The sequence below is a fragment of the Python bivittatus genome, unplaced genomic scaffold (genome assembly GCF_059951505.1).
Source record: "Python bivittatus isolate LINGU-HERP-01145 unplaced genomic scaffold, Pbiv_v1 ctg000060_np1212, whole genome shotgun sequence".
NCBI lineage: Eukaryota > Metazoa > Chordata > Lepidosauria > Squamata > Pythonidae > Python > Python bivittatus.
The window spans coordinates 15837249-15858592 of NW_028277044.1; the positions used below are offsets into that span (position 1 = coordinate 15837249).

At 39.2% G+C, this 21344-nt stretch overlaps 1 protein-coding gene across 3 annotated transcripts in view; it reads left to right on the top strand.

Moving 5' to 3' along the window:
- The window catches only part of TMEM255B (transmembrane protein 255B), a 56804-nt gene extending 36016 nt beyond the window's left edge, over positions 1–20788 (top strand). For 2 of the 3 annotated variants that reach the window (XM_088136549.1, XM_088136551.1), the window contains 5 exons: positions 3310–3390; positions 7778–7863; positions 11028–11187; positions 15872–16015; positions 16933–19602. In XM_088136549.1, the coding sequence (XP_087992675.1) occupies positions 3310–3390; positions 7778–7863; positions 11028–11187; positions 15872–16015; positions 16933–17100 (639 nt within the window). In that variant the 3' untranslated portion in view covers positions 17101–19602. Of the gene's footprint in view, positions 1–3309; positions 3391–7777; positions 7864–11027; positions 11188–15871; positions 16016–16932; positions 19603–20173 lie in introns of those variants that run through there. The other variant, XM_088136550.1, reaches the window with a different exon arrangement.
- Positions 20789–21344: the final 556 nt, after the last annotated feature.

Sequence of the window (21344 nt, forward strand, 5' to 3'; positions counted from 1 at the left end):
CTGGAAACTGTTATGATGAATTAGGGGGATCAAATTTCGTTTTGAAAAGATGTCAGTAATTGCCTTCAGCAGAATCCTTTCAAGCTATAATAGAGGGAATGTTAATTGTACCCAGTTTAATCATATGTATTAATATTTTATACTTTGTTAACTGATTTTTGAAAAAATTATGATCAAAGGGTTGAAGGCACTATCATCTGAAGAAAGTTATATGTGATGTTTTTAATGTAATAGCAAATCAAATAAAAGAGAGATAAATATGTAGTTATGTATTCTGTGGAAAACTTAATAGGGAGAAAATTTCCCCAATAATCCAGTGAAATCAATGGGGAGAGATCCAGAACAAATAAATACTCTTTCATAAAAAGCATGTTTGCTGGCATCTGTCTGATCCTTTAGAGGAAACTGAACAAATTCAAACAAAGTTATTGCCTTAGGAGTGTCTACAAGTGGTGTGAGAAGGTCAGGATGGCAGGTGTGATGGTACAGTTGAAGCCCTGCCTCTTTTTATGTGCATGTGACCCATGTGAAAAGGGGTGGGGCTTCAATCACACAGTTGTACCTGCCATTTTGACTTTTATGACCCCCCAATACCCCATATTAGCTGCTTCCCAATATAATTTGCTAGGGCCACTGTGTCCAAGCAGATCTAGATTCCACATCCCACCTGATTTTGGGAAATTGACAAGCGTGCTGCAAAGCAAAGTGTCAGCTTCAGTCTTTATTTCAAAAAAATGCTTCTGGACTCAGCGTATACCAAGAAGGCATTCTTAGAAAATAGAAGTAGCAGGGGGTTCAGTCAGTGTCCTCTTTGGAAGGGTGTGAATTTACCAAGAAAAAGGGACAGAAGTGAGTCGAAGAGGGTAGTAAGGAGTAACTTCACTTATTTGCCTTCTGGAACACTACGTTTGTGACTGACCACACCTGTCACGTGAGAGTGCCTGTAGTACGTCTCAAAAGCATAATGTGGTTTGAAAAGTAGGACAGAAAGTGCTTTATGGGCGAGGAGAGTCTTAGTTCTTGGTGCTGTAAATCAATTTCACTTCCAGCACCCGTTGTGGCTCTAGTAGAGTATATCTATTTTTATCTTTAAGTTTGAATTTACTCTGTGATCTACATCATGCTTCTTGCATAACTACACACAATATGGTTAATGCCATATTGGATTCACTTCCATATATTCTAATCATATCCCGTTTCTTCATTTCTTCAAACCTGAGAACCATTTCTTTGTACCTTCTGGACACCTGCATCTCTCTCCTACAAGGGAAATGCCTAATATCATATTCTTGGAAGTTTTCCACCAAACCACATGAAAATTATGGTCTTCCTGTTATAAAGCTCTCAGTGTTCTTAAAGCCACAAAACAACCTATTTATCTATTTGATATCTGAAAGGATCACTTTGTAAAAAAAAAAAAAAAGCTGCTTTGTATTTAAGTATGACCCAGTTATACACACCACTCACACTCACACTCACATCCACATTTTTTTCCCCAATTAAAAATGTTCATGGAAACTACACAAGGATTCTTCCAAAGAATCTGGAGTGAAGTTTAGTTGTCACTCAGAAACTCTGAACTGAACCAACTCCTGTTTGAGCCATAAAAACAATGGCCATGTCAGGTTTTATTTCTTGGCAAGCCTTACTCCATTCAACAACATAAAGATATTTATCCTTACTTAACATATAATTATATCTTTTCTTTCAATCTTAAGAAATTTCCTAATTCAAAAACCAAAATCTATCAAGCAACAATGAAATAGAATAACTGAAATAATGGATATTGATAATCAAGCATTTTAACAATGTTTGGCTTTCATACATGCTGGGGCTAAGTTTATCTCACTTTTATCTGGCTTGTTTTATAATTGCTGTAGCTTTATATTTTGAGTATGTAAACATTTTAAATGTCCTGCTCAAGATTCTAAGCCATAATAGCAGTCTAATAAAAACAGCTGAGACAGAATTACATCTGGTATTGTTACCTGTTTTCTGTTATTGACATCTTTCATGTTGACTCTAGATTTGAGTCTCAATACATCATAGGTTTCTAACATACTTGATTAGTCTTCCACAATTCTCCAAGGCCAAAAGGGATCCACATCAGTTCAGAAGATCAGATTCTCCAAAGTAACTCAGTATAACGATATTAATTTAAGTGTGCTCTAGATTTTCCCAGCTTGCTACCCTCAAGGTGTATTCAACATCCTTCATTCCTCATCACATTTTGGGAGTTGAAAGGCACTATGATAGAGAAGGCTGGTCTGCTCAGAAACAGGGATTGAGAATGTAAACATGCAACACTGAGAGCTTGTCATCTTTCCGTTGTAGGCCAAAAGCAGAAACTGACCCTTTGTTCTTTTATCTGCTTTGATAGTTTCTACATAATTTAAAATTTTCCTTGATGTGATAGCATAAGAGATGCTATCTTATGCACATGGATTAAAATAGCTTGTAAAACTGCCCTTGTGGATACTACTTTAATTTGATCCTTTCAGTCACATCATCTAATTGCAAAATAAAATAAAACATCGGAAGAGAAGTCATACAAGATTTATGAATTGAATGGTCAATTCCTTGTCCTTCTCATTTTAGTACCTTATTTTAGGTGCCGGGATTAGAATCACCAGTGTATCTGAAACTACATCATTGCCAGTGTTATTATTATTATTATTTTTTGGACTAAATAATTAGATCCCCAAAAGGCTTAGGGGAACATTACAAACCACCAAACGTGCCAGAATAATAACTTGAGGGCAGATCCCATGACATCTTTCTCTTCTTCGATGCTACTCTGCCAATGAGAAGGATTTTTAATTCCTACCTCCTATGCTGAAGAACCCTCAGAATTGCTCCAGAGATCTGGGAGATTGTTCTGGAACAGATTTTGATGGGAGAAGGGTAGTGAACTAATTCATTATGCCATTAGGTATGGCATAGAACAGTCATCTTAGAACTATTGTTTTCTAAATTTTGTGAAATCTGATCCAAATAAGTATTGCTATAACCTTCCAAACAGTGATGCATGATCCATTGCAGGATCTACTGCTGTTTAGTCATATGCATAATTATTTTTTCCAAAAATAGAATTTCCTGACAAAATTGAACCAACTCTATAATTTATTTCCAAGTAATCAATGCATGCTGGAGAGGAAATAGTTGGCAAGCGTTCAAAATTATCTGGAATGTGTATGGATTTTATTTTAAAAAAAAAAACAGAGCTTAGCTGTGTAGGGATACACCTGTAAGGTAACTTAAAGCACATTTTTGTAATTCTCCTTTATTTTTTTCTTTTCCTTCTTCTAGGAGCCTAGGCCTTTATATACTAAAAGGTGCCAGTATTATACAAGTGGAATAGGATACTTATATGATGCCTACCAGACGGAGGTAAACTATTAACGTTTGATTAAGATCTAGCTTTGTACGTGGAAAGGTGACTTACAAGGTGACTCTTTTGTAATCTCAGCATTCACTCACTGGAGGTTTATTTTCTATACTTCGACAGCATAGAAATGCTATTGTATGCGTAGCAAGAATATTTGCCTTGGAACTAAAGTTCATTCCATTCTTGTTACATAAATGGTTCCTTGGAAATTGCCACTGCTTTTTTCCTGAGGATGTTTGTCCCGAATGACATTCGGTCAGATGTACCCAAGTTACCTTAATAATTGATCGTTTATATTGGCCCCCAAACTGCAACTTTCAATTGTAATGATCTGACAGAGTCCAAGAATGTCTGCAGATTCTATCTGGAGTCATTTTGGTCTCCAGCCAAGGACAGGAGCAATCATGTACAATCCTGGGCTGAAGCAACATTTTGGTTCCTGTTACACTCAGGAGTTTTTTGTTTTTGCAGAGCGCACTTGCAGCCTATTGAATAAAAAGAGCATCCATGTAAACAAAACAAAAATAGGATGTAGGAAAAAAAAAATGAAGCCCAGGAGAGGATCTAAACTCAACCTATTCAATGAACTGTGGTTTTCCGAGAAATAAAATTAAGGCTTCTTTAACACGTTCACATATTTTCACTTACTTTGAACAACTTATTCTGCTTTTGCTGCTATTGGAACAAGCAAAGGAATTCTGCATATTTTGATGTTTAATTCTCTGACAACATCTTGCTTCTGAAGTTTGATTTCATTTTTTAAAAAATTATCTCTCTCTTTCAAATATTGATTCTGAAAATTGGAATTCTTGGGAACTGGAAATTTTCAAAATTCTGTAGACAGACCTTAATACTGAAGGATATCAACAAATAAACAATAAACACTAGAACATATTAACATAAACTTCCACCAACTTTCCATACCCCAGCTAACTCCAACCTTAACTCTTTTAGTATTCATTTTCTGAATCCTCTATATATTAAGTATTTCTAGAAGGTTAAATGGTATAAACTGAGTGCTTCTACTTACCCATGCAAAGAAAAAAAAATCAAATTACAAAAAGGGGGTAATTTTTTAGGTTTTGGAATTTCAAGTTTATTTTTATACTCTTAATGGGTCATTAAAAGTTTTATTTTAATTATTTTCAATGAAAAAAGTCTGGTAGAAAATCTGCAAGTCCTGTTCCAGAGTATGATTCCAATAATTAAATATTGCTTCAAATTAAAATTTGTGGGGAGAGGAAATGGGGGCCCTTCTGCTGTAATATCCAGATGCAAAATGCATATAATTTGCATGCTATATAATTTATAAATGTATATTTATTTAGCTGCATGTCTGTTTAAAATCTATATGAGAAGGGGAGCAATCCTTCCCCAAATGAAGGAGTTCCAAATAAATTCTAGGTAAAATATTTTAGAAGAACCAAGCAGTAGATAGATTAGGTCACTGAAATCTGATGCTTTTGCCCCAACAATGAAGGTGTGGTTCCACTGTTACAAGCCTCTTTACATGGGCATGCAGCGTCACGGCGCATGGACAAAAGGGGTGGAGCTTGCATCACAATGATGGAGTGCTACTTTCACCATTTGTCTCCCCCCCACAGATACATTGGTGGCCCTGTACAAAGCCACTTTGGTCTCTAGCAGCTTTAGGATTGAAGATGTTACCTAGCCGGGTAATGAAACGTTTGCAAGAAAAGAACCAAGCTCAGAGAACCCCAAGGACTCCACAGTTTAGGATTCCTACTTATCCGGGCAGATTTTTGCTCCATGCTTAATTACTCTGCAAATATGGAAACCAGTGCAAAGCACAGAATCTGCCATCCTGAAAATTGCCAAGTTTTCTTGTGTTACTGGGCAAGTTCTAGCCATTATGGCTGGATAGCCAGTGGCTGTTGTCTGAGGAACCCTGAAGTCTGACAATAAAGTAGAGGACATCTTTGAAGATGTTATTTCACATTTTTTGTTTCCCCTCCTCCTCCTGCTTGGTCATCATTGCTCTTAATTTTCTCGATCTCTGTCTGAATCTTGCAGGGGTGTCAAAAAAGTCAAGGTGGTGGCTATAACAATCTGATGGCTGTGTTGCCTGTTTTTATGTGCCATGAATGGACACTGCAGCTGGCATCGTGACTTTCTTTGACCATAGCTTGCAGACACCCCTGGGAACTTTGAAAAGCAGTTACATAGATTCATTCTAATTTGCTTGTCTCTATGCAATTCACTTATGTTATTAACTTTTCATATGGAATTTGATTTTGTTTATTATATTAGCCTCCTATTTTATTACACAGAATTGATTTCGCAGTGTCTGCGAAATACGTCGCGTTTTCAAAGATAGTGTTGCAAAATGGAGATTGCAGTAGGAGATAATAGAAAGTAAATAAAGCAGAACTGAAACTGGAAATGCAAATTATGCATATTGCAAAGCTCCAGATATGTGCCATTGCTTGTTCTTTTTGTTTCTTGGGACTTACAGGAATCGTAATGCTTAATAATAGCAGAACCTTAGACCTTACAAGAGCAAGCTTAGCAGCAGCCCTGCTGAATTTGTATCAAGTGGAGAAGGATTCTGATCCAAGTCTGGATTAACAGGGTGGAAATGGAATCCTCTCTGTCTTCCCTGCATTATTGCTCTGGAAACAATTACTGCTTCCCAGCTGGGTTTCTGAAAGCAGAGGCTACTTCCAATCTTGGATCCATTCCAGAAGAAAAACAGATGCAAAGAAGGGCGTTTTGAAGGAGAAGGAGAAGTCAGATGCAAAATTCCGTCCCTGGAGAAATTATCCTGTCTTCCCCCCGTTGATGAGGACAGGTTTTCCAGGGTTGGAAATTAATGTAAAAAAAAAGGATCAAAGAAGATGGGGAATTTCAGAGCAGCTTAAAGCTGGCCCACATTTATTCCCTCCCACTGATTGATATAGGAAGACTTAAAAAAAAACTAAATAAAACAGCAGAAGCCATCAGTGCTTCCTCATATCTTGTTACTCCTGCCAGTGAGGTTCTCAGCTGCATCCTTGCTCCATCCCTGAAGCCTCTCTGGGGTTTGGGATCGTCTCATCAGCATCGTTGATGATTATATCTCAAGATTCAGTTGTGAAATAAAATATTATCATTTGCATTCCACCTGTCATTATTTTCCTTCCAAAAAAGCAAGGGTTAAAAGTTTCAAGGGTCCACGATAATAATTTACGTAATGGCATCGACTCTTAGAATCATAGAACTGAACAGTGCAAGCCCTGCCCAGGGCAGGATCCAGCTTGAAACCTCCCTGAGATGGCAGTCTAACCTCCATCTGAACACATCCAATAGTGGGGGAGCCCACCTCTCCTTGGATTGCTTATTATCACACAGATTTCAGTGGATCAGAAGCCCCTTATCCTTAATAAAACATTAAATATCTCTGAACATCTTTATTCATTGACAGCCAGTTTGATGTAGCGGTTAAGGCAGTGTTTCTCAACTTTGGCAGCTTTTGGGTGTGTGGACTCCAACTCCCAGAATTCCCCAGCCAGGCAGGCTGGCTAGGGAATTCTGGGAGTTGGAGTCCACACATCTGAAAGCTGCCAAGGCTGAGAAACATTGGGTTAAGGTACCAGGCTAGAAACCGGGAGACTATTCCTGCCTTAGGGACAAAGCCAGCTGGGTGACCTTGGGCCAATCATTTTCTCTCAGCCCTAGGAAGGAGGCAATGGCAAACCACTTCCAAAAATCTTGCCAAGAAAACTGCAGGGACTAGTCCAGGCAATTGCCAGGATACAAAAATAACTCAAAAGCACACACATACATGCCTCTATTAACAGCGTTTTCTATTTATTTTGTGTGTTACTGGGCTGTTGGTAAGTATTATAAATTGTGTCCTCAGGGACAGTAGCAGCGATCCAGGTAATAACAGGAAATGTGATGGGGAGTTACAGTTCAAACCGAGATAGGTGAGGAAGGGATGACCTTTAGCAAGATCAGAAATGCCAGCGGAATGAAATGTCAGGGGCCGATCTACCCTTTGCATCTAAGAATCCAGATTGTCCTGCCACCCTGCCTTTTCATCAGCCATGTTTGGTGCGTTAGTGAGACCTAGGTAAGTAGGCTGGGCACGGCTGGTTTGATCCAAGTTTGCTCGTCTTGGGAGAAGATTACCTGTTGGCGGGGGTGGAAGGAGTGACTGTGGGCCAGAGAGGAGGCCTTTCTGTTCTGCTGAAGGACAACCCCTGTCCAAACACCCTCAAAACAAATTTGGCAGCATTTATTTATTTATTTATTTATTTACTTACTTATTTATTTATTTATTAGTTCCAGGGGCTCCTGGTTGCTCATCTACATAAGAAGAGGATCAGCAATAGTCTGGCACAACGGGTGGCACTAATGATTATCGGTTGCCTTCTCTTTACCCAGGTGACGTGCTATGCCTTAAACAACAAATGCCAACTGAAAGTGAAAAGTAACACATGTTACTGCTGTGATTTATATAACTGTGAAAAGTAAGTGCCTCTTAGACCAACCTACCTCACAGGGTTGTGGTGGAAGGGGAGAAGGGAATGTAAGCCTGCTACCATGAGATCCTGAACAAAAGGGAGGCTAGAAATGTAAGCAATTAAAATAAACAACTAGCTATGGACAAGCTCCGCTGGCATTTAACCTTTGCAGGTGCTAAAGGAAGAAGAGTCCAAGGAATCGTGCAAACTCATAACCTTCAACCCAGACATTTGCCAGTAGTAATTGCTCATGAGGCAAAGAGGAGCCACGGCCACTGCCTACTTAACCCTGACCCTAACCCAGTGTTGTCCAAACTTGGCCACTTTAAGATGAGTGGACTTCAACTCCCAGAATTCCCCAGCCAGCCTTGCTTAAAGTGGCCAAGTTTGGACAACACTACCCTAACCTAACCCTGGACTGATGAGGTTTTGATAGAATCCAAGGGGTAATAACAACATGGCCCAGGGATGTCAACTGAATAGATCAACCGCTGGAATCCTGTTCAGGTTCTTCATTAAGACTTACCTTCTGCTTGCTCTGTAACCGTCCCCCTCTCAAAGGTTTGCCAGATGCCACGGTTTGCAGAAGACCACAGAACCCCAGACGATGTCCCCAACCCCAAAGCCAGCTGAAAAGGAGTGTTGTAAATCCTTTTTTCATGGAGAAATAGACCGCTCCAGCTTTCCACCAACTTCTTGGCCACACTTTATTTGTATGTTTTTATTCTTTTTGCCTAAATGGATCCTTTAGCATGCCGTTTAATGGTATCATTTGTTTATTTTTGCATTTGTAGCTCAGATTCTTTTTTTTTAAGTATAATTTTATTAAAACTTTTAAAGAACAAGATAAAAACTAATAGAATCTAATATAGAGTAAGAAAAAGAGAAAAAGGAACAGGAGATCAAAGAAAGAACTGAAAGTGCAAAAGCAAAGACAGAAAGAAACTACAAAGAAGAAGCTTCCCATTTTCTTTACAGCAGTTATAAGTTTCAATTATAAATTTACTTCTTGCTCTACGATTACAGCGTAACTCATTTTTTTCTATAATCTATCCTGTCTAATCATCAAAACCATAAATCATAAGTTCATTTTTTTCTGTTTCATGCAAAAAGTCGATAAGGGGATAGCTCTGATTTGTTAATACGCAGGGAACATCTAAGGGCCTAGATATGCCATGTTTAAGTCCCATCCACTGAAGCTTATTTATGAAGCATATCTTAAACAATCCCAAGGATAAACCTAAATTTGTCCATGAAACAGTAGAATCAATCAATCATCAATCAATATTTATTCGGTCAATGACCAGCAAAATTTTAAAAAATGGAAAAAAAAAAACGAAACAGAGTGAATTATTGTATTAATGGATACAATAATATACTAACAGCTAACAAAATAAATCACATACAGTAATGGTATAACATTCATTCCTCTATTACTATAATGGTACATTTATTACCTCAGTAATATAAATCTAAAATATTAATAAGTATAAAATAAAAAAAAAACCCTAACAATTTATTGATTAAGATATATCAAACCAGAAGTAATATTTAGATCACAGGTAATTATATCATTAACTGGTTTCGTCTTACTTTCATTGCAGCAACACAAAATTTAGCTACTGCACACGTAATGAGTGGTTTTAAATCTTGAAGAAGATGGTTCACATAAAAGTTATCTGGACTCCCGTGAAATTTACCTATTAGGGGCAAGATGTAGATTGACCTAATGTCCCTATAAAATTTACAATGTAATAGTACGTGTCAGTAATAATGTGTGTAATACGTGTCCATGAAACAGTGGAAAGATAATGATTTAAGATTTGAAAGCCCATGGATTCTTTTGCACAAGAGCCCTTGTAAGGATTTGGACAAGTCATCGAGATATGGAATTGCACTCTTTGAAATGACATTATATTAAGCATGACCTTTCAATTCAAACCAGCTTTTGTCATGATTATCAGATTTTCCCTTGCCCAAGATGGAAACCCTAAGTGCATCTTGCTTTGAATCAATGCTAGTTAAAAGTGTGGGAAAGCACCTTCGCTGAAAAATTAACAGCAAATCAATTTAAATGACCCTACAGTTAAGGGAAATTTAATTCAAATCTGTTGTATTAACATTTTCGTTAATAGTTTACACTTTATTTATTTATTTATTTATCCAATTTATATGGCCACCCGATCTCAACAAGTGACTCTGGGCGGCGAATGAAGCTAAAATAAAATAAAAACAATTATAAACATTACAGAAGTTAAAATAAACAGTGGCTGGACAACATCGACCCAAATATAACCATAGGCATAACCAAGCCGATGGTCCCTGTACGCCCTCAGGGCCCCAGGCCTGGGCACAGAACCAGGTTTTCAGGGCCTTATGAAAGGCCAGCAGGGTTGGGGCCATCCTGATCTCCGGAGGTAGAATGTTCCACAAGCTGGGCGCTATGCCGGGAAAGGCATGTCTTCTAGGCTCTGCCAACCAACATTCTTTGGCCGACGGGATCTGAAGCATGCCCATCCTTTCTGACCAGATCAGAGGGGTCGAAACAACTGGGAAGAGACGGTTCCTCAAGTAACCCAGTCCCAAGCCACAAAGGGCTTTAAAGGTACACCTTGAATTGCACCCAGGAGCACAGTGGCAACCAATGCAGTTCATGGAGTAGTGATGTTACACATACTGAATAACTGGCACCATTTACTACCCATGCTGCTGCTTTCTGCACCAAGTGAAGTTTCCAAATGCACTTCAAGGGCAGCCCCACGTAGAGTGCATTGTAGTAGTCCAGATAAGGGGTCATGAGGGCAATAGCTAATACAAGGGTTAGAAGTCACGAAAGATTAGCTATACACATGCTTTTCTGGGTAAAAATATGGAATTTTTTTAAAAAATGTATTCTTCCTTAAGATTACAAATGTGTTCGTGTTCTTTGCATTCATTTCAGTAAAAAAAAACCCATGATATCTAGCACCTTGCTATAGATTTTAATACCAGGCATCTTGCTAGTTTACCCTGAGAGCTATTGTTGGAGGGAGAGCAGGAAAAGGAGGAGTTAGTCCATTCTGACAGATGTGATTTCAAAGGAGCCACTACTGTAGGAGAGAAATGGCAAAGCTGGAATGGCGTCATCTTGCTTTTCATCAGTTGCTAAAGCTCTCACACCCTGTTTCCAGCTCTGAACACTCTGCCAGCTATTACGAATTCCTTGGTGTGAGCAGCTGTCAGGATGTCGTTCACCTGTATCGACTGCTTTGGTCATCCACCGTCTTGAACATTGTTGGCTTGTTCCTTGGCATAATCACAGCAGCCATACTTGGGGCTTTTAAAGATGTGGTAAGTCTCACCTGCCATAGATGGACATGGATCCAAGCTAACATGTTCGTGTTACTTGGCAAAATAAAATATGAATGTGCAGCACTTTGGACTTGAAGTCAAAGGGGTATGCCAGACAGGCATGGCATGCACTCCATACCCATCTGTCCCTCCTTAAAGGAGTCACCTGTTCTCCTGGGCTCAGAGGGCAGCTGCAGTGTCCAGGGGAAAATGTGTGTCTGAATTAAGGAGCTGCTGATGGTGTGTCCACATCAGCTTCAAAATGCCTTATGGTGCCCTGGAGGGCCTATAAATATAAAGCCACCTTAAAATTAAACTCAACTCCTGACCATGTTCCTATTGTTTTCTTATCAACAATGTGTATCTGATTGGCCGTTGGTTTCTTCTAGGATGTTTCCCTTTTTGAGTCACTTTCTTGCGTTCTGGCTGCATAAAGACAATTTCTAAGGACAGATTTCATAAGATACTTCATAGATCACATTATTGGCCATGAAACCAAGACTGATTGGAGCAAGAGTCACTCCCTGTCACCAGTTAAATAGCTGATATTATTACTTATAACTTGACTAACAAAGAAGTACCATTTGGGGTAGACTTTGTCCTCTTTTGACAGCCCAGAAACGCTGCATGTGTGTTGCCGTTAATCTGTGCATCAACGCTTAATTTAGAATTTGCAGGACAGATACCAAAAAACGAGAACACTAAGGGAGACGCCAGGACAGTAATAAATCTTGAAAAAGGTTTATTAATAAATTGTCCCTGAGTATATTTACAGTGTCCGAAAGATACAAACCAGAACAGTCAGGTGAGCCCAAATCTTCCAGGGAAGGTTTCTGGGACTGGCCTCAAAAGGAAACTGGGTAAAAGGGCAAATCTTATAATCCTTTCCCCCCTCCCCCTCCCCTTGTAATGCTCGTGCAGTGCTGGGATAATTGGCAAGAAGAGAATCGATGTTTGTATTTACATTCATTGGAGAGGAAGGGATTAGAAGAGAGTAAGCAGGCACAGCGGGGAATACACATTGAAAGCAATGCACTAGTGCCAGCTGTTTGCCTAGTGAGCTCTGGCTTAGGAGGCCAAAGAAAGCCTTTAATGTGAAACTGATTAGGGTCTTGTCAGTTTCAGATAGCACAGACTGGGAGGGTTCTAATCAACCAATTAAGGTTACAAAGCTGGGTGTGTTAACTTGCTGTTAGCACTTTTTAGGGAAGTACTGCGCTGTGGAGAAAAGCTGCTTAGGATGAGAGAGTGTGTTTAAGCTATTTCTCCAATCTGCAAGGGGGTGGGTGGGAAGGAAAAAAAATGGGTCAGGCACAAGACAGAGTGAAATTTAAATGGTACTTTTCCTCCAACTTTAACCCAACAACAGTCTTATGAGGTTGGTTTTGGTAAGACCTAAGGAGCAGCCCAAGGTCACCCACTAAGCTTCCTAATGCATGGGGGAGGACTCTACAGTCCTAGCTTAACTTCTGAATTGCAACTTATAGCTGGATCTTGAGTATCAGCCTGCCCGAGCATCTTCTGTTTGAAGTTCTGCCTCTCATCTTTGTTTTGCAGCACTCATGACAGTTGGATGAAAGGTGAGGAAAAGACTGTGAAAGCATTCATGACGCACTTAGAATCTATAGCAGGGTTCCTCAACCTTGGCGACTTGAAGATGTGTGGACTTCAACTCCCAGAATTCCCCAGCCAGCCATGTTGAAGTCCACACATCTTCAAGTCGCCAAGGTTGAGGAACCCTATCTACAGTGTCTATGCATTCTGGAATCTGTAGAGTCCAAGGGAAGTTCAGAAAGAAATACATCCCATGGGCTATACAAGTGCACAGTGAGGTCCTTACAGCTCATTTATGCTAGAAGAATTTATGGTTCAGTTAGTGAACTGAGAATGTGACCATGCAATTAGTTCAGGAACTGTAAAATGGAGTCGTAATGTCAGCCTCCTCGCCAGATTAAAATAACCTAGCTTGGTGGAGAAGGTTTGCATTTCCCAGGTTTTTTTTTTCTCTGTTTACAATAATTTTCACTTAATAGGCCGGGTTAAATCACAAAGCTGCTTATCTAGATTTCATGCAACTGAGAGAGCTTGAACAGAACTAGCACATCTGGGCTGCAAAAATCTTGATACCCCCTTAGATGGTGGGAAAATTAGAGTTTTCTCTGCTGATTTGCTGCCTTTTATGGATGTCCAGATATTCTGCAGCTGAGATACAGTAGCTCTATTTTTATTTAATATGCTGGTGAATTATCAATTGAATATGCACTAAATATTCTGCACTGTAGTTTCTATGGGGAACTCAAAGAAGTTTACTCCTTTGGTGCACTTCCTTTAAAAAAAATTTCTAAGAAATTGTAACAAGCACGTGCCAGTGTCTCATGGGGCTATGCAGTGTTCGGGATTTGAAACAGGCATAGCCTTATTATTAGTTTAATCTACTACAGTTTGCTTCTCATAAAGTTTTATGCTTCATGGAACATCCCTGAATTGGTAGAACTTACTCTGCCAATAATGTAGTTAACATGAATGTAGGGATGTAGTTAACATAAAACACGGCTGCTTACAGAAATACTTTGTACTTTTGGCATGGTTGGCACTGCACACCAAGCTATCAGACTTCAATTTTATTTAAAAGTGTGTCACAATTCTTACTAAATGCTAATGCAATTATTAATATGAACATGTTTATTCAGTATTTATGTTTGCAATGTGGGGTATGTTACCCATGGAAATAAATGACTGTTTAGGACAGGGTTCCTCAACTTCAGCAACTTTAAGATGGGTGGACTTCAACTTCCAGAATTCCTCAGCCAGCCTCCCCATTCTGGGAGTTGAAATCCACCCATCTTAAAGTTGTTGAGGTTGAGGAACCCTGGTTTAGGAGACACAGATCAAGACTTGATAGGCAACTGAAAGAAAGGCGACTTAAAGTAGTCACACAGTGCTTAATTAGACTTTTTATATAAAAATCCACTGTTGGCAGAAACCAACTGACACATTCTCCCCACACACAAGTGGAACATCCAAATCCGACTGACATTGTAGTTAACATGGAATAGTTGCAAGTCCCCAACCTGTTTATTTTATCGTGTTCTCACACGATGAAGAAAAGCAGCATCCTGATTAGTTACGATTTCCTGAAAGTCTTAATGTAGAGTCCTAGAGTCTAGCATTCAGAACAAAAGCACTCACCACCTTGGAGCAGTGAATTCAACATGGAGCAACTTCATCTTATAACTGAGGGAAATGAGTGAGCAGCTTCTGCTGTCTGACCCTAATTGCAAAGAGATTATTTATTGTGATCTTCAGGCTGACTCTTGCTAAACTGCTTGTTTAATGGCTGAAGCATTGTCATACAAGAATGTTTCTTCTTTCTCCAATGAATAGAATACAAAAGGTTGGACTGGGTTAGAAGCAAAAGTTTAATAGGATAAGACAACAGAAGGAAACAGGATTGTTCTTCTAATGTTCTTGTTTCACTGGAGGTGATGCATGGAAAATCTTTTTTTTTTAATGCCCCGGGTGGTCCTACACAACTAAACTTAAAGAGTAGCTAGGAATAGAGAATTATTTTGCTCCTTGTCACAGGACTGTGAACATGACGTTCTCTCTCCTTAAGCTTCATCAAGAGGCTGGAAAGGAGTGTAGTGCAGTGTTCCTCAACCTTGGCAACTTTAAGATGTGTGGACTTCAACTCCCAGAATTCCCCAGGGAAGTCCACACATCTTAAAGTTGCCAAGGTTGAGAAACACTGCTGTAGTGGAATTTGAGTCGCATAACACCAGTTTGAAAAGTGGATGATTTACACTAAAACGTGCTGTGGATTCCCCATCCTGCACTAGGCATTTCTGAGTAGTGCCAGTGATTTCTGAATGAATCTTGAAGTTGATCATATTACCAACTGCAATTCATCAGGCAAGCTGCTTTCTTATTTTATTGCCAACACGCAGTAAAAAAATAGTGATACAACAGCAAAATCAAAGAATGTCTTCCCAACATAATGTCACCCAAGGAGGCTGGTGCATTAGCAGAAGTTCCATTGCTACCCAGCTGAAATGTTTTAATAAAGAGCTTTCCACAGCCAATAGATGATCTACATGATTATGATCCATGTGTTCTGGGGGTGTTGGGAATTGTAGTCCAACCCAACTGAAGAGAACCTGGTTGGGGGCAGGTTTCTGTATCTATTTCACAGAAATCCACTTTTGTTACATGGGTGATACTGAAATGCTTTTTAAGTTAGGCATGTCAAGGGCTGCAAAACCCTGGACAGCTGCTACATGGCAGCTCTAACGCAGTTTTTCTCAGCCTTGGCAGCTTTAAGATGGGTGGATTTCAACTTCCAGAATTGCCCAGCCGGCCTGCATCTTAAATGCTGCTTCAACTCTTTGCTGCCATGTAACGGTTGCGTGGATTTTTGCAGCCTAGGAATGAGAACTTGCCAGCCCCAACACCAGCTGAGTTTTGCAAGGTCCAAATAAAAGCAGGCTTGATGCCAGAACAGTTGACTTTTTAAATGTGGTGAAAGATAGATTGGTATCTCTTAAAAAACTTTGATTTGCCCATCTGTACAAGTGGCATGGCATATTATTTGGGAAAGTGTGATTAATGTTCAAGGGGGAAAGTGTTCAGTATTAAAATCAGACTTGGGAAGGATGTAAAACCGACTTGTCTCTTGCTACTGCAGGTGCCTGCCTCCCAGATTGCCTTCAGCTCTGCTCCTCCACCACAGATCCTGTACAATCCAGCTCAGCAGATCTTGACATATGCTGGATTTTGTCCCTCAGCAGCCTCCATTCCTCATTATCCTTCCTATCATTTACCCCTTCAGGTAGAGTACAGGAGGTGTACCTCTACATCTGGTGGGCACAGTGACATCACTGGATTGCTTTGTAATGGGGAACTTTGTATGTGAGTCTATGGGTGTGTTTCGGCTATTCTAGTCCAAGCCTGAAAGCTAGTGCTAAAAGTCTTGGCTGTCTGGGGAATTTTTCCTTCACTGGGTGTACAGTGCAAGGAATATAAGCTGGACAAAAGAGCGCCTTTTCATGACTGTGTGTGCAGTGGGCTATCAGGGATATCTGTTCCCCCCACAGCTTAACATGTATATGGTCAACAGAAATGGGTTTGTGCAGACACAGAATCAAAACAGGGCAGATAAATCAGAGCTTCAGGGATATTGAAAGCTAACACAGACAATGTTTATGGCTAGTGTTAAGCCAAGAGTTACTTTACCAGTGGTCTTTGAACAAGGCAAGGACAAGCAGAGTCAGTCCTGCAGATAAGCACATGCTTGTGTGTTTGCTTTACTGCTTCTGGCAACAGTCGAAGGAATTGGGCCAAGCACAGAACATAACAGAACCCCAGGATTCTGGATTTAAATATAACACCAATAAGGCATGGTTAAAACAACCGATGATTTATACATTTAAGAAATCCAATACTTTTGAACTGTGATTTGTCATATAGTATATAAAAGTGTCCCACTCCTCCCCCCCTTCAGCTAGGTCCATACATCATCCCTACACCAAAACAAAAAAATAACATTATGGCTTAGAATTGAGAGTGACTTTGCAGGTTGGAGTAGGTGCACGTGTGTGTGTGTGTGTGTGAAAACTTTGCAGTGGCAAGCCCATTATTTGAAGGTTAGAAATTATGATGTATATCGACATGCATTTTTAATACTGTTGTACGGTCCAGTTTCTAATTAATCATTGAAAGAAATCGTTTTTCTTTGTCTTGGTGCAGCCTACCGGCAATTTCCCAACATCTTCATCTACTGATCTATCTTTAGCCGATGATCCCCAGCCACCTTCTCAGGCCAGCTGTAACCACGGGGTTCCTCCTAACGCTCCTCCATTATACACACCAGCCTATTTCTTGTCAGGTGAAAAGCCTCCACCGTACGTACCATAGCCAATAGATCATTCTCAACCTGTTTTTGAAAAGAAAAACAGCTTTGGCAATGACGACAATGTGTGCTGACTAGGTTAGCTTCCATTCATGAATGTCTCTTTGCGTGGCATGGCCTTTCACCATTTTAAGTCTCAGTGGCAGAATGACAAATGGGCAGTGTAAATGTAAGTAAATAGTTCATGAAATCAATGTCAGCCTCCATTTTGGCTACTGGGTCTATTCCCAGCATCATCAAGTGATTTTTTTTACCCCAACAAATATATTTTCTCCGACAGGGCCACAATTAACTGTATTTGAGATTTATGTTTAGTTGAACTTAAGATAAATTGTCAAAAGTAGTTTGACCTTAACTCTGCTTTACCAAAGAAAACCAAGACCTCCAAACTGATCTACATCTCACATAGCTTCTATTAAAGCCTGTTAATATCCTCATAATTAAGAAAATCTGCCAGAAAAATGGCATTTATTTTCATATGCATCTTTCAACAATACAGTCATTGCTATAATTATTTTACATATATATATGTAATTTTTGACTTGAAATATCTATTACAATATCCAGAGAAGAGCAGAATCTAAAAACTAATTACAGTGGTACCTCTACTTACGAACGCCCCTACTTACGAATTTTTCAAAATACGACCAGCTCCGGCCCCAAAAATTTACCTCTACTTATGAACTCGCCTCGACTTACAAACCGGATCCGCGGCCATTTTCCGCCCGTTCCACGTGGTCCGCGGCCATTTTTCTGCCCGTTCCACGTGGTCCGCGGCCATTTTCTGCCCGTTCCATGTGGTCCACGGCCATTTTTCCGCCCGACACATGGTCTGCGGCCATTTTTCCGCCCTGATGCATGGTCAGTGGCCATTTTTCCACCCCTGACGCGTGGTCCGCGGACGCCGGAATGGATTAACGGTAATTACATTGAACCTTATGGGAAAATTTACTTCGACTTGCGACCAACTCGACTTGCGATCAGAGTCACGGAACAGATTAATTCCTAAGTAGAGGTACCACTGTATAATGCAATCTGGGATATGCATTCAGTTACTTTTCCCTTAAAATGCATACCAAATCTAATTACTCAACTTTCCTAAGCCAAAACTAAACTCAGCTGTATTCAGGAGCAGCTACAGTAATAAGTAAGTTTCGTCAAAACCAGAATAAGAGTGTTCTAATATTATCCTTACAGCCTGAGATTGGCTATGCAGATATACATTTAAGTTTCATATGTGGTTTAACTTTCCAATAACAACCACCCTTATCTATGTTTTTGTAAGAATGCAAGGTTTCCCCATCTTTTCACTTTATTATGCAAAATCCGCAATTCGGTGATTTATTTTATCTCCAGTAAAAATTTACCTAAATTTATCTAAATATCTCTGTGCATACCTATATCCAATTGTCCTAGGAAATGTTTCTTTTTTCTTCTTATTCAATATCTTCTTTTGGGTGATGTCTTCCAAAAGACTGTGGTGGTTATTTTACAATAAAATGTGTGTATATTGTTTATATTTTTAGGCTATGCATGTTACCAAAAAAGAGGGATGAAATAACCTGATCTAGTATGATCTAGGTTCCTCCCCTCCCCTAAGATAATATATTGAAAGATGGAATTATATTTTAAATGATTTGGATTTATTCTCCTTGTCTGAATAGTTTGTGTTGTGTAGGACTTAATACTACTGTAAATAAAGTTATTGCTTTCTGCATATTGCAGATTCAGCCAATTAATACAGGTGCACAAGAAAGGACATTGTAAAAAGAATATGTTGGGAAAGACGAAGGATTTGGGGTTCAACATCTGTTCTGAAAAGACTGGACAGAGTTCCTTCTCCCCACTGCCTGTTCCTAGTTTAGAGAGTTTCACATTGTCAGAGTCTCTCATGGCCAAGAAAATGTAAAGAGGCGCTGAGAACAGAATACAGCAATTAGTAGGTTATTAGAGCTTGCAAATTGCCCCTTCTACTTCACTACCCACAATAAACAGAGATGGCTGAGAAAATATATGCATAATCAGAGATAAAGAGAAAGGACTGGCCTTTCTTACTTAAAATTATAGGCCTGAAGAAATGAATGCATTTTGTATTACATTCCCCAAATACCCTTAATGTTCAGTGCTACCAGTCATCTTTCCTACATTATTATATATATTTAAACATTTCTCTGAACAGGCTAAATGAGAGGAGGTATACGCTTGCCACTTTTTTCCTTTTTAATTTCTATAACACCTAACACTATAATTTATTTTGGGTGATAACACAAAGTTTAAAAATGCATAATTATCTATGATATTCAGACAATTCTGAATCTTGTAGAAGTGTTTACAGCCAAGAACATCATGGTGTGATAGGAATTCTGGGAATTGTTCGCAATATATCTACTTTAAACATATTCTTAACAGAGTAATAGAATAACAATTAATTCTGCCGCATTAAGGGGCAGTGGAGATATCTTTAGAATAACATAATTTGGGATAATTGAAAACTATTTGATAATTGAATGTTAGTGCTTTTAGATATTTCTCACCACACTGAAGAAACTTGATCTATTTGGTTAAAGGGCAATCTCCATTCCTAGACAGGGTGTTAGTCCTGGGAAAAGAAATTTCAGTAGTCCAGCTCCTAAACAAAGTAATATGATTAATAAAGCCTTGGAACCAGCCTGGGGCCAGACAGGAACTGATATAATGCATCAGATATTTTGTGTGGTGATGCTTGCTTCAATCTAAGAAGTGTGCAAAAAAACTAGAATTTGGTGTAGAATGCCTTGCAGGAAGGAAGAAAAACTCAACTATAACAGCTTGCCAACACTCTAGTACAGTGTTTCTCAATCTTGTTGGCTAGGGAATTCTGGGAGTTGAAGTCCACACGTCTTCAAGTTGCCAAGGTTGAGAAATACTGCTGTAGTGACAGTATCTACTACAGGCCAATAGTCTAAAAAAAAAAAAAAAAAACTGAAGTAGCTATAGGCACCATAACAGCTCTGAGAGAGCGCTAAACTCAACCCAACCAGCTGAAGGGCTGCTCAGAATGTGTAAATTAACCAAGGCCATTGTCTTCTGTACTTGCAGGTATTGAAAAAACTAGAAAAATTGATTCTGTGGTGTACTTGAGAACTTAAATAACCACCTGAAGCTGAACCAGGTCAACACCTTAAAAAACTGAATTCCCTAGTTTCACATCTCTGTTCCAGGTCTACATCATCCCATGAAAGTCTGAGAGCAGTTAAGAGATAGAAATTCTATAGCACCAGCAAAGTAGAGAGTGGGTAGAGATTAGGATTAATAATTCCTATTCTCTATATGCTGAAATTTCAAGCCCAGTGGGAGGTTGGCTACAGGATTTATGCTCTCGATCATGGTACCTTCTTCAATCTTGTTGAAAATACCACCAGTGTATCCCCAGTAGACATATAAAGTTATGCTCTTTGATAGTTCTAGTGAGAGAGGAGAAAAAAATACAAAGTGATACATATTTCTGGGCATGTTTGTGTATGTGCACGAAGAGAGAATACATGAATGGATGAATGGATGCAGGATAAATGCCTTGTGTCTAAATAAAATCCTTTCAAAAATGTTTCTGTGGGCCTCTTCTTATATAGAAAAAATAGCATCACAAAGTGACTTGATATAAATAGGATAAGCAACATTTTCAGCACCTGGGAGACCATCCAGTAACAGGTGGTAGAGGGCTACACATATTACTACAAATATACACGTATATGTTCATGGAAGTTTAAGCTCCACTGTTCTCTTCCCCAGTGCAATCCTGCTATTCTATAGCTTGCTGAGCAATCTAATTAGTAAGCTGCTGAGAATCCTAAAGTGACATAATGCAATAGTACTATACTACTGTGCTACTATGCCCCCATGGAAAAGTATATTGCTTTACTCCTATACTACTTCAACTCTTGACGGCTACATTTGAAGGAATGCTGTTGTGTTGGGAAGGAAAGGCAGAAGTCCCAGGGGCAAATAGCTTGCCCAATCATGGAAAAAAAGCAAAATTATTCTGAAATAACCCAGAAATAATCTCAATAAACAATAGCAAGTTGATTACAAATAACTTAGGAAGAGCAGGATGAAGATATGGACTATATAAACGTTAAAGAGAGTGCAGGCTCATTACTTTTTCCAAATTACTTAGTTGGGTAGTTAATCTGTAGCATATCAGAGACTTTATAGGGCCAATCTGTTGTGCTCCACATTAATGGAGAGAACCACTGGGTCATGAGAAAGAAAA